This window comes from Myripristis murdjan, chromosome 4, assembly GCF_902150065.1.
Source record: "Myripristis murdjan chromosome 4, fMyrMur1.1, whole genome shotgun sequence".
NCBI classification, from domain to species: domain Eukaryota; kingdom Metazoa; phylum Chordata; class Actinopteri; order Holocentriformes; family Holocentridae; genus Myripristis; species Myripristis murdjan.
In genome coordinates, this window is record NC_043983.1 from 11954806 (window position 1) to 11968231 (window position 13426).

The 13426-nt window shown below is 41.3% G+C and overlaps 1 protein-coding gene across 1 annotated transcript; it reads right to left on the reverse strand.

Annotated features, from left to right (window-relative positions):
- Positions 1–1471: 1471 nt before the first annotated feature.
- matk (megakaryocyte-associated tyrosine kinase) lies at positions 1472–12988 on the reverse strand. Its single transcript, XM_030049661.1, has 12 exons — positions 12941–12988; positions 12673–12786; positions 11622–11737; positions 10832–11051; positions 7754–7847; positions 7357–7422; positions 7056–7155; positions 6746–6830; positions 5683–5756; positions 5257–5452; positions 4697–4783; positions 1472–2994 (listed from the first exon to the last, which is right to left on the reverse strand). The coding sequence occupies exons 1-12, from the start codon at positions 12950–12952 to the stop codon at positions 2767–2769; spliced, it is 1392 nt and encodes a 463-aa protein (XP_029905521.1). The 5' UTR covers positions 12953–12988; the 3' UTR covers positions 1472–2766.
- Between the last annotated feature and the right edge of the window lie 438 nt (positions 12989–13426).

Here is a 13426-nt window from a genome sequence, read left to right on the forward strand (position 1 = left end):
ATCAGGCACAGACAGCTTATTTCGACTACATTTGGACGGAGCGTTACGAGAAAGCTGTCACACTTTATGCCACATTTTACATTTTTATCTTTCATTTTATCTTTAAGAGAAATTATTGTGCTGTAACATGTGAGCACCGCAGGCAATCAGTGGGTTCAAAGTCTCTGTTGCACTTGACAGAGGCATAGCTGTGTAAAAATAAGATTCAGCAATACAAAAATTCAAATGAACCCTATTTGACGGTCATTATCATTCCTCTCTTCCACAGAGCAGCTGAAGGCAACAGCAGACTGTATGTCAATTCCTGGAACGACTTTTTAGATTAGTCCTTAACCAAGTATCAGATTAAAGCATGCTTGTGATGAAAGAGAGTGATGAAACTTTTGAGGAAAACGTCTTGAGAGATTGCACATAAACACACTGACACATGCACAAATGGTTTAGCCGGACATCTCTGCAGCAGCATGAGAGGAACACACAGGCCAAGTCACAGCAAGGGGGGCCCGCATCTTTCCCCTGAGGGCCTACAACAATTTTTTTCACTCAATAATCCATAATGTTATCTCTAACAAAGACAAAAAAAAAAAAATCTTTTAATGTGTCATCCATTTTCACATTGGATTCCTTTGTAAATCCTTTCTTAGAAAACTGCGGCTCATCCCATTAGAGAGCCTAAAGCAAACCCAGAGCAGATTGAGCGGTGCAGGACCACATGGAGGACCCTCAGACTGTACGATAACAGGAGAGAGAGGGGATCAAGCCTCAATTTATGGTCTGTCTCCTGGGACAGAGCGAGGCAAATGCCAGGCTTATGCAGACTTAAATCTAATGTCATCTTTAATTTGGTGTTGTAACGCAACAGCAATCCAAAGAAGAAGCCCTGCCCTCGGTAATCTAGCTTCAGCTGATCAGAGCTGGTGGAGAGGAGAGGTGTTTTTAGTACAGAAAAGTCTTCTCATCCAGTTGTACTCAATTTTGCAGTGGCTTTTTCCATGGAAAATTTGTGATTGTAGTGCTGCAATGCTTTACCATGAGGAAGCAATGGAGATCGTCTAAATACATACAGATACATGGAAAAGAGAAGCAACTGTCAATCAGACAAACAAACACATACAGTGAAATATGATATATTTACTGTAATAAATAGAAGTTACACAGCTTATTAATAAGTGTCTGTTCTCTAACAGTAAGAATATTAATAATTTGTTGTTCCATCTGCAGCTGCAATCCACAACTTTTTATTTCCCAAAATAGCGCAGAAAAAAAAAATCTGTGCTTGCAAATAGTCAAAGATCCCAGGAGATCTGTCAATAAATCACTCCCATAATCCCTCAACCCACCAATAAGGGTAAAGAGAGTCACAATATTTCGTCCAGACTGACTCTTAGGAACCAGATTAAGCTCAAATGTATTAAGTTCAAGTTTGCCCCAAGTAAACTGACCAGTGTCAAATACACGTAAGGAGCCTGGTTCAACCTCCCCTCCTGCCACTCCCCCCCAAAAAATAACTTGGCAAGAAAATCGTCTTTATCCTTTGGCTTTGAAAAAGGCCTAAACACTGTGATGCTTGCGGAAACCAAGCCCTGTAACCATCAACCTGCCCAGGGAGTGCAAATGAAAACACTGACATGATGGGTCCAAGTGCTCATGTGCATTAATGTGCATTGTCCCTTAAATAAAATAATCAGCATAAACATGAAAGGTCTACAGAAAACAAACTGTCTCACCCTGTCTCAGTAAAATCCAGACCGCTTTGTAATTCCTTATGTTTATCAGTAATAAATTTCAAGATTTCCCATGTAAAGACCAAGGTCCAAGGCATATTGTTGGTCATTTATGCTGGGAAACAAGCAGATTTGGGTGATTTTACATTTAATCTAGGATTTTCCCCCTTTCTCTCCATCTCTTTTATCCTGACATGCTTCCAAGACACTGAAGACAAATGAGTTTCTCTCTATTCTACATGTGAAATGGTTTTTGATCAGATTAATCTGGCAAAAACAGAGGGTGCTGAATCCCAGTTGCACTGACCTGACTGAACTGGGACTGAAATGAAAGACACATTAGCCTTGAAGGCACTTAGGCGTGTCATCACCAAAATTAAATGCTCCTGCACTGCCAAATTTGTTTCTGTCTGTAACTGTTCTATTGAAGTAACTGTGTGGGTGTAGAAAGAATAGTTTTGCTGCTGGAAAAGTGTAAGCATTGTGTTAAACTTCATGGGTAGTGGTTGCACACTGTGTTGTTAGCTCATTTGACTTGGCTTTATGGCAGAAAGGAATTTCTGTGATCAAGACCCTTTAAATTTTAATAGTCTGGTGGTTGCTACTTCATAGTAAACTCAACCACACAATATAATAAATTAAGAATTATCATGCCATATCATTTACCTAGGTTTACTTAGCTCAGACCAGCAAAGCAGAGTTCATTATATTTCATGGCATATCAAATGATACCAGTTCAAGTGTTTAAGTGCAGGCAGTCATGGTTAGCACTTGTCCTTTTCTTGGCTCAAGCCATGAAACCTTACAGTCACCAGCGCCGCATGATGATCAGCTGAATGTGCACCGTCTTGTCCCATCAGACACGGGAGAAGAATCCAGTTCAAACAGCTTCAGTGTGCCTCAGTTTTGTAGTGAGTTCACCTGACAGGCCTGTCTCATGTGATGTCAGCCACATCACCCCGACACGAGGCGCAGGAACAGTACCTGGGTTAATTCATCCAAGAACGGACTGGCCATCCCACCGCTGTGAGTTTGACTGACATCAGCGTCCAGATCCAGGCCTAATCCCATCCCTGCATGCCAGCCCAGGGCTCGGGCTGTGTTTACCCAGCTCTCTGTCGAGTTTCTCCCTCAGCTTGTGGAAAGAGGGCCTCCTGCGTGGCTCCTTCTCCCAGCAGCTCTTCATCAGGGAGTAAACCCCAGGAGGACAGTCTTCTGGAGCCTCCATGCGATAGCCCTCTTCCACTTTCTCCTTCACCTCTTTCAGAGACTAAAGGATGGGAAGGAACAGAAATGGAGAGTAAATGGAGTAAAGCAAAGTGCTGATAGCTGACAGTATAAAAATAGCTTCTTTTAAATAAATTACCTAAATAAATTACACCAGCCTGGCCATGGCATAATTAAAGAATGCCGAGCCTGGTCTCAGATATAATTTTGAGGCTGTGATGTATAATCCAACAAACTATTTGTACAGTTTTACAACCCTAACTCCAGTGAAATTCAATCAAAGATGTTAGGACCTAAGACATACTGAACGGCTAAAAGAAGCTTTGTTGTCTGAATGTTTCATAACATGACATTATGTCATTTAGCAGACGGTTTTGTTCAAAGTAGCCTACAGTGAGTAGATAGTTTGCCAACAATTGTCAAACCAACCATATATCAGACTCCATCAGTGTAACCTTCAATATAAATAAGTAGCACTCAGATTTTTTAAAATTATTATTCTGAATGTGATGCACACACCATATCTGTCTCTCTCTCTCTCTCTCTCTCTCTCTCTCTCTCTCTCTCTCTTTTACAATCTACCTCCAAAGCATGCTTTGATCAAGGGCGAAATTCACTTGACCTGAATAATTCAACCTCTGTATAAATAGGCATAAGCAACAAGCGACAAGCAGGTGGTAATCACCCACATTTAAAAGGACACTGTCTAATATAAGGCGTCACCCGACAACAGACAATTAGTGCAAACTGTCTAATAGTGTAATGCAGCACGATCCTGCTTAACAGAACACAACCTCACTGACCCCTGGAGCCAAGAGGTAAAACACAACAAAGCTCTGGGAACAGGTACTGCCACAGAGATGCCAAAATGAGCTGTGCTATAAGTAGCATAATCTCTTCCTTTTCCCTACGTAAAGAGATACAGTCTCACTCACACACACACACACACACACACACCAATGCATATGTGGGTATGGATCACACACACACATACTCACCTACATCCGTATGCTATCTCCACCATCTGGCATCACACTGATCTACTCATCCGCTAAAACCAGTGGGTTGGCGAGAGGGCATCTTCCTGCTGTTTTGGCCTGTGACCAGCTACACAAAGCCTGTGAGTGGCTAACTCTTCTACAGCACCAACATCTATGTGACAAGTAACCTCCGCTTTGTATAATGCAAATGGCTCCTAAAGTGGATTCCTGTACTCACAGAATAATTTGTTTACTTCTGCCAAGTTACTTCACCAAAGCAAACAGACCCTTTGTCCTCACTGACTGATTACCATGATCTTACTGACCCCAAAACCTTCTCTGCTCGGGCCCAGGGGTGACAGTCTGGTGACGAACCTGAGCAGTCGGCCTGGCAGCCGTCCACTCTCACTCCTGTTAAGTGAGTGCAGTGTGACATGGTGACAAATTGAATTATTTCATCACTTTAATTCTCCCTCCTCTGTGTTTTGCTGGGCAACAAGTTAGGAAGGTCAGTTTAGCAAATGACTGACTGATTACTTGGTGAATTGACTGACTGACAATGTTAAATATGTACTTTTCTGCCTTGTCCTTTCCAAAAGAAATGTTTTTTCCCCCTACTTTTTCCCCATTATCGCTGATTCTGATATGACAATAATGAACCTGACTTTACATGCAAACTGAAACACCCACATAAACACATAAACATACACCAATATCTACATACACACACACAGCTACACATATGAAGCTACTGGTACCACATACCATCTTGGGGTAGGGTTGCCGACCATAGGAGAAGATTTCCCATAAAAGAACTCCATAGCTCCACACATCTGACTTGGTGGAGAACTTCTGTATGACAAACACGCGCGCACACACACACACACACACACACACACACACACAGACCAGTAGCACATAAACATTTAGCTGCTGCTCCTCTTTAATTGCATTCTGTTTTTTAATAAAAAAAAACTTGTGTAAAACCTGTGTATTCTGCAGCATGTGTGTTCTGTTACTTTACTTCTGCTTACAAAGCACACTGCAACCATTTACTGAAAGAAACATCATTTTATGTTCTTGCATGCACAATAACTGATTGGTGGGATTCAAATTTAGCACACATTCAAGCAGAGAAGGAGAAAATAAGTGGCTGTAGTATTTGATTGGAATTAGATTGGAAAAACTGTTAAATAACTTGGTTAGAAAGGTAGAGGGGATCCTAACAGACAGAGCTATGTTTCAGCACTATAGATTTCAAAAAAGGAGAACGAAAAATAAATGTAAGGTAATGGACGAGTGAAGCAGCAACACATCAGCCTGACCTCTTTCTTCAGAGCTTCGGGGGCGGTCCATTTGACCGGCAGTTTGGCGTGATCTGAGGCCTTGCTGTCCACTTTGGTGAGGCCAAAGTCGCTGACCTTGGCCACGCTGTCGTCAGAGACGAGGACATTACGGGCTGCCAGGTCTCTGTGAACAAACCTCTTAGACTCCAGGTACTCCATCCCCTCACACACATCTCTGACCGCACACATGCAAACACACACAGCTCTCATTTCAGTTTCAAACAATCCACCATTAAACACAAACAAATGCAAAGATTCCAGTTACAAGAAATTCTTCCATTTGTGGACAAGGATCCGGTTATCCATCCGCTGTCAAACTGGACGGCTCTATTCCACACACACTAACCGCTCTTATACAGAACATTTTGAGTTTTATTGATGGTTAGAGCTGACATTTGAACTTACAGTGCGAAGCGGAGCAGCTGGACACTGTTAATAACTGACCGGCCCCTTGTCCGCAGAAAGTTCACAAGATTTCCCTGCAAAAAATACACAGACACACACACACACACACAAAGCTGCATAAAAAATACCAGAAGGAACAAACTATCTATTCCTTGAAAATGTCATGTAAAGTCTTGTTTGACTATACCTAAGGCCAAGTAACCACAATGAGCTACTGGATTTGGCCTGGACAGCATGAACACTTTGAAACCTGTGGAGTTATTATTTCTTTATATTGGGGTTCTTTTCATGTCATTTTTGTGCTTCTTATTTGGTTATTTTCTGGTCTGGTCTCTTTTTTGGGGGAATTTTTTGTAATAAAAAATTCTGTCAGTTTGTGGCAATTGGATGGTCATTTTCTTGCTTTTGTTCAGGCTTTCTGTGGAAACTTTATCGTAATTTACATTTTAAATATGTAATTTTTTACATATTTTGAATTTGTTCAGGTTTCAAAGGGTTAACTTGGAGAAAAAGCTGGAATACAAACTCATTAATGCTGCACTCGGCACCTAGTCTATTTGATGGCCCCAAGTGGCAGAGGAAGATAACTGTTTCATTTTCTTGATAGGTGTGTCTTCATTGTACACAGATGCTTTAACATGAAGTCGGGATGGAGGAGGTGAAAAAACCTTTTGCAGCAATCAGCCCAGCTTCCTCTAAACTTCCTCTGAACTGTTTAGGGGAAAGATTTTATTTTCCCTCAAGTTTTGAGTCATCACTTCATGTGTAGGGTAATAGGGTAAAACTCAATTAGCAGAGTGGCACGCTCTTTTCTGTTGCAGCTATAATGTCTGATTTAGATTGACAAGACAAGTGTTTTATTACATAAAATATTGCCTAGTGCAGCATTATTTAACATTTAATTAAATTAAATAAGATATGCATCATTCATTACACATCTCACATGATCCTGTCTGTTTTATCATGCTTTTTTAACATTTGAACAAAATCTCAAGATAAACATGAGCTCACTTCACTCTCTGGACAAAGGGAACCAGTGATAAAAGATTCACGCCTGCAATACCTTGACCATTAGCTCTGTGACAATATGAAGACCATTGTGAAGGATGACGCCCAACAAGCGGACCAGATTTTTATGCTGGAGCTTCCTAGAGAGAGAGAGAGAGAGATTCCACATTAAAACAAGACCGGGCTGTCAGGACTAACAGGAGCACCAGATGCATACAGAATTGCAAGCTAATAGGACAGATTAAGTCACTGTGTTCAAACTAATATGGTGGTGTGTCTTGAGATGAGTGAAATATGTGCATGAGGTTTCATGCATGGTAACTAAGAAGAGCGATCTAAAATAGTAATCATTCAGTGAAACTCACGTCATGACTGTGGTCTCCTGCAGGAAGGCTTGAGCTGTGACATCGCATTTAATGTTCTTTACCGCCACCTTCTGGCCCATATACTCTCCTTCATAAACAGCTGGAAAGAACAGAGCAGAGCATTTGAGAACTCCACGCTGTAGTTTCTCCCTCAGAAAGAAACTCTGCACACTGAGAGAGGGCTTTTGCTGTTCGTCGTCTGTGCTGTGAGTCTGCTGAAACTTCAGTGGAAAGTTTGCAGGATACAAAAAGGACAGGATAATAAAAATGAGAAGAGTGGAGAAAAACAATGAAAGCTCACCACCAAACTCCCCCTCACCAATCGTCTCTCCCAGTGTGAGTCTTCTGATGTCAAGCAGCCATCCCGCTGGGGACAAAAGACAAAAAGCAATATAATAAACAACCAAAACTTTCCCACTTGACAAGGAGACCCTCTCATACTTGTGTGATCATTCCTGCTATTATTTGATAGAATAAAAGGGGGGAAGCAGGCAAGTGAGCACTACTTTGCAAAGAACCCCTTGGCACTCTCTTAAATCAGAATCAGAATCAACTGTAATGGACAAGTGGTCTTATAATCTACATTAATCTACATTAAACCCACATTGTTCTGTGATAGTCTTTTTGTAGGTACTACAAAGCACAGATACTCCTGCTGGAACACAATGCATGGTCTTGCACCTTGAAATCAATCTTACTTTTAGACAATTCCAACTCAGCAGATTTGGCTCCTTCTTTTTCTTTGGGCTTCAGAAGAGTCGTAGCGATGGAGCCCTTGTTCTTTGAATAGAACTGTGAAGAAGTTAAAAAAAAAAAAATAGAATTACTGCATTGCAGTTGTATGCCTCAGCAAACCTGAAAAGTTGCAGTTTACACTGATATCTGTCCAGACTCATAATATTTTTAGTGAAAACATTGAAGGAATTTAATAAAAGGTATTAAGCAATTTTTTGGCGAAATGGAAGTTATCACTAAATTGAAACATATAATTCCAGTGAATAATTTCCAGTGAGAGGCATGCTGTCTTCACTTGAGACTATTTTTACAGACAAGTAGAGAGCAGAGTGAGCTTCATCACATGGAGCAACGATAATCATCTGAAGCTCAGTATCAGCAAAACCAGTGAGCTTGTGGTGGACGAGCAGAGGAACAGAAGGCCCCCTGTCCTGGATGTCATCCAGGCAGAGGGTGCAACGTAAAAATGCTGAGTTATATTGTATATTGTATTGCCATAAAAAGTGTTTTTGCAGACCGTTATGATGTCACCATGAAGCTGTCCTTTGACCTTTTGGATATAAAATATGACTTCATCACTTTATCCTGTTAGACATATATGTGAAAATTTGTCAAGGTCACAGTGACCTTGGCCTTTGACCTCTGACCACCAAAATCGAATCAGTCCATCTTTTCGTCCAAGTGGACATTTGTGCCACATTTGAAGAAATTCCCTCAAGGCTTTCCTGAGATATCACTGCCACAAGAACGGGATGTACGGACCAACAACCCCAAAACATAAAAAGAATACTGATCAATCATTCATTATTTATCTGGTTTGATAACTCTATCTATAGTTCTGTGTAAAATAATGAGCTCATCGACATTCAAACTTTGACACCCTGACTGTTATATGAACGCCTGCCCACAGTAACCCCTGCACACGTGGTTAAATAAAACCCAATGAGAAAACAACAGGACTGGGTGTTTCCTTCTCAAATGGGGTCAATCGTCATAAAACAAACAGCATTATGCAAAAGAAACAGATGAGCCAATATTCTACAGTGCCAATGAAGCCTTTCCTTTTTTGTTGTTGATGTTTTGTAATGAGGAAATGTTTCCCAGTGCTCAATGTCTCAGGGGATGGTGACTGAACTGAACTGCATCAATTAAAGTAAACCAAGTGGTAAATTATAACCTCATCCAAAGTGAAACATCAAAGGCTTGGTAGGGTTTGGGCTGTCGGCACCACCGTCAGGCTGCCAGCATCGGGACACAGAAGTTACAACACACACAGCCTAAATATTCAGCTGGAACATTCTCCCACTGTTTCCTCCCAGGAGTTAGTCAGCCACACTGAGTCAGGCCTAAAGCCATCTGCGGCCCGCTGATAAGACAGCGTTTGGCCTGAGCCGGCCATCTCTGTCATGTCTATCTCCAGACCTCACAGCGCCACTGTTTTCAATAGACCCCCACACATACAGGCTTGAAATACAGATAAACCATAAAAGGATTGTTGTTCATGAATTTTTCATTCTCATCTTAATTTGGCACTCGTACAGGATATATTTATATACTGGTGTCAGTTTTGCTGATGGGCCACACACTGAATGTCAAGAAGTCCGTTTTTTTTTTAGCTTATCTGGAAGTCCTTAGCATTCGAATTCCAAAGACCGTGCACGGGAAGAATAGCTGAAATGAATCAGTGAATTTGATAGTTGAACAACCATTCTTGGCTCTGTCCTACATAAGAGTGCAGTTAAATTTGTTGAATATATGAGTGCGCAGTTGACATGTTTGACCTGTATTCCTGCATAAATACCATGACAGGGCCTTCACCTCATGAATGCCTGTTTAGTTGTTGTTTTTATTCAATTTTGAAATCTAAGACCTTTGAGGTTTCTTAGGATCCATTTATTACTATTCGATTTACAATGCAGAGTTTTGGAAAAATGGTGTCAGCACACCCAGCTGCGGCGGCTCCTCCTGATCTAACGTCGCAGTATTCACACCCCACTGACCATTAACAGCATCGCGGTCGAGAGAGTGAACAGCGCCAAGCTCCTGGGGGTGCACATCGCTGATGATCTGAACCGGTCCATCAACACCACAGCTCTCACAAAGAAAGCCTGACAATGCCTCCACTTTCTGCAGAGACTGAGAAAAGTCAATTCCCCTCCATCCATCATGACAGCACTCTACAGAAGAACCATTGAGAGCATCCTAACCCACTGCATCACTGTCGGGTACAGAAACTGCTCAGCAGCTGATCGAAAGTCCCTGCAGAGAATAATGAGAACAGCAGCAAAAATCACTGGTGCCTCTCTCTCACTCCTTTGCAATCATGCCGTCTGGTAGGAGGCTCCAGAGCATCAAGACAAGATCCACCAGGCTGTGCAACAGTCCCCCCCCTTCCCCTCACAGGCAACAACATATATACATATGGACTCAAATGCAGCAGCACTTTACATATCACCCGGAGCACCCAAAATCTCATTTTACACTGGTTTCTGCCATTGTATAGTGCTCATGACAAAGCATCTGTGCTTTGTTTCACACTCTACTTCTTAAATGACGCTCTTTTAACATTTTAAGTGTCTTTTCAAATGTATCTGTGTTTTTATGTTTCTATACCAGGACAATCACCATGATTTATGGAGATCGGTATCTCGCTCCCACATACAGTATACTGTAATGTATATTTTGAAAGTGACAATAAAACTGGTTCTGATTGAATTCACTTATTATAAATGTAAGAATTTAGTAATTATAACTAAGAAGGCAAGATTAACCACTTACACACCTTGTTCAAGTGATACACTAGCAATGGGTTCTATTAACTCATTTGGAAACTATTTACTTTTCACTAGCCTTATACTATACTATTAACCTGAGTTTTATGGGAAATGTATTATAAATACAAAACAATACTTAATGAAAATCTCTCTAATACAGATTGCACATAATAGTATACCTACACAGTAATATTGTGAACTTAAAGTGCTTTTCCATAGGTTTGTACACATATTAATACACCAGGTCATTGTATTGCCACTATTTACCTCTATCATGTCAATGAGGTTGTAGAAGTACTGCATGTTGTCGATGGTCAACTTGTTGTCCCGATACATGACCCGGTAATGGATGACCTCTCCGGAGACGCTGACACACAGGACGTAGTCACCAGGGTGGCGGATGGACTCTCGCACCAGGAACAGGCCATCCTCCACCGGACGCAGCTTACACACCGCCTCTGGGCCTGAGATCTTCCCATGGAACCAACTGGAAAGCAAAAAAAAAAAAAAACAACAAAAAAACATATCCATACATCTATATGGAAAGACAGCACAGACTGGGGGACAAAAACATCATCTGACTTTATTTGCATAAATCCATCTCAGTAGCCTACTTAGCGCATCATCAGCTAATCACATTGAAACACTGTGCATTTGAGTTTCCCAAATTTGCTATGGGTGCAGCACAGGACTGGCAGAGATACAATTTGCTCAGCTGGCAAAGAGGAAATTCAAACAGCAGCGTGATGTTTGGTAGTTAACAGTGAGGACAAGATTAAGAAAAAAAAAAGGAAGCTGGGGTCATCTCTCATGAGAGAATGCTGTGTGTCTGAGAAAAGCTCCCACTGTGCGGTCACAAGATGTATTTTAACTATCAGACACTACAGTAGAAATTCTGTGGTAGAAACAAAATAAGAAATAGGAAGGAAATACCCCCGCAAGTGAGAAAATGTCTTGTATGTGTTGCATTACACTCATGCAATTCTCTCCTCACTACGTTATCTGCCTGCAGGATGGAGCAATGTATGTAAATTTCATACAAGAGCAGAAAACATACGGCATGAGGCTGAGACTGGGGTCGATGCGGATGGCCTCTCTTTCACGAACGCTGGTGGAGGTTATGAGCCCTTCCTCTCCTGTGACGTTGTGTCTTGCCTTGTAGTAGCCCTTTCCCTGGAAATCAGCAAATAATCATGAAATGGTCATAATGTCTGCTAGATGTTAAATTGATTGTTTTTCATGTTCCCGACAAATTTTGACTTATAGCAGCTTAAACAAAGGTTTTACTGATGACATTAATTAAGGCAAGGCAAGACAAGTTTATATGGCAGATTTCATACACACCAGCAATTTAAGGTGCTTTAAATAAGGCACATTTAAAAGCACAGAGAAAAAATGCAACAAATAAAATAAATAAAATGGAAAAATAAGAAAGTAAAAAGCGCATGGGAAATATAAAGTCAAAATGCAAATAAAACCTGTCAATTTAAAAGTATAGAACAATCCACAACCTAAAATTCAGCGATCAACAATTTGCATCAGTTTAAGAGAAAGCAGTCAAGAACATAAAAGTTTTAAGCCTGGATTTGCAAGAAGTTAAGGTTGGCATGGTTCTTACATTCTCGGGAAATTTGTCAAAACAATGAGCGGAGTAATAACTAAATGCCGCCTGACCATGTTCAGTTTTAACTTGGGTAACGATAAGCAGACCAGAAGTCTCAGAGGAACTGAGACTTCTCGAGGATTCATAGTGTGAAAGCAGGTCGAGGATGTATTTGGGCCCTGAGCCATTCAGTGATTTAAAAAGTAGCAGTAATATTTTAAAATCAATTCTGATGTGATAATTAAGGCTCTGTTCCATTTAGGTCTAACAGAGCCTGCTATTGTTCATGCTGGCTCACTGGAAAGACTCTGCTACACTTAAATGGAACTGAACTTTAATTAATATCATCAGCAACACCTATTTACCTGCTATACAAGATAAAAGGGTCTATCACTTCTAAGTGTGTGTGAATAGTTTCTGGCAAAGTACTAATTTTCTAGTTAACTGTGTTGATGTGCTCTCTTAACAAACACTGTGTGTCTCTGAAACATGATCATGACAGTACCATGTCTGCGTCCAGAATGGTGAGAATGTCTCCTTTCCGGAATGCCAGTTCACCAGACTTGGGCTTCCTGTGGTCCCCCTTGGCTACACACTGTGTACCTGCAGCCCAGCTCTTCTGCAGGGACAGAGAAATAAAAACCAGCAGGGACTTGAACCCATAACATTTTGGGGGGGCAAGAAAGGTATAGTATACAAGGATATAAGATAAATCAACCCCTTTCTATGAAAATCACAGGCTACTGCAGCCTGCTGTGGCCTATGGTACATACCACTGACATCATCAGGGGAAGGCTTGGATAAAGATGGGTTTCCAACACTTGAGAGCTGATCACCTGCCAGAGAAAATTGACAGTGAGCAACCTGCCAGCACCACCAAACAGTTTCTAGAGATACTGCAGAGTAATGAAGGACACAAACAATAGACCTTAGCTTTTTTTTTTTTTTTTTTTGCCACGCTCACGTTGCAGAAACTAAGAACAAAAAGGCAAAGATGAATGACACCATGCTTGCTCAGTCATGTTTCCCAATCTGTGATAGAGGTTTGATTACATCTCGTATTCCAGTACCTGTGGCTCTCCAGCAGTGTGTGTGTTTGTGTGTGAGAGAGAGAGAGAAACAGGAGATGGAGAGGAGAGCAGAGCAGATGCAGGCAGCTCAGTCTTGCAGAGAGATGACTCAGATACTAACACAATAACTCCTCTTCCTCAGCAGCGACCATTCCTTACCGCGGCATGTCCCGGCTCCGTCCGCCGCTG

What these genes read in the sequence shown, in the direction of transcription:
- matk (XM_030049661.1), bottom strand. An exon ending in TGGTGAGGGGGAGTTTGGTG is followed by an intron (nt 7,156 to 7,356) that starts GTGAGCTTTCAT and finishes TGTTCTTTCCAG; the next exon opens with CTGTTTATGAAGGAGAGTAT. An exon ending in CAGCTGCTCCGCTTCGCACT is followed by an intron (nt 5,453 to 5,682) that starts GTAAGTTCAAAT and finishes GTGTGCGGTCAG; the next exon opens with AGATGTGTGTGAGGGGATGG.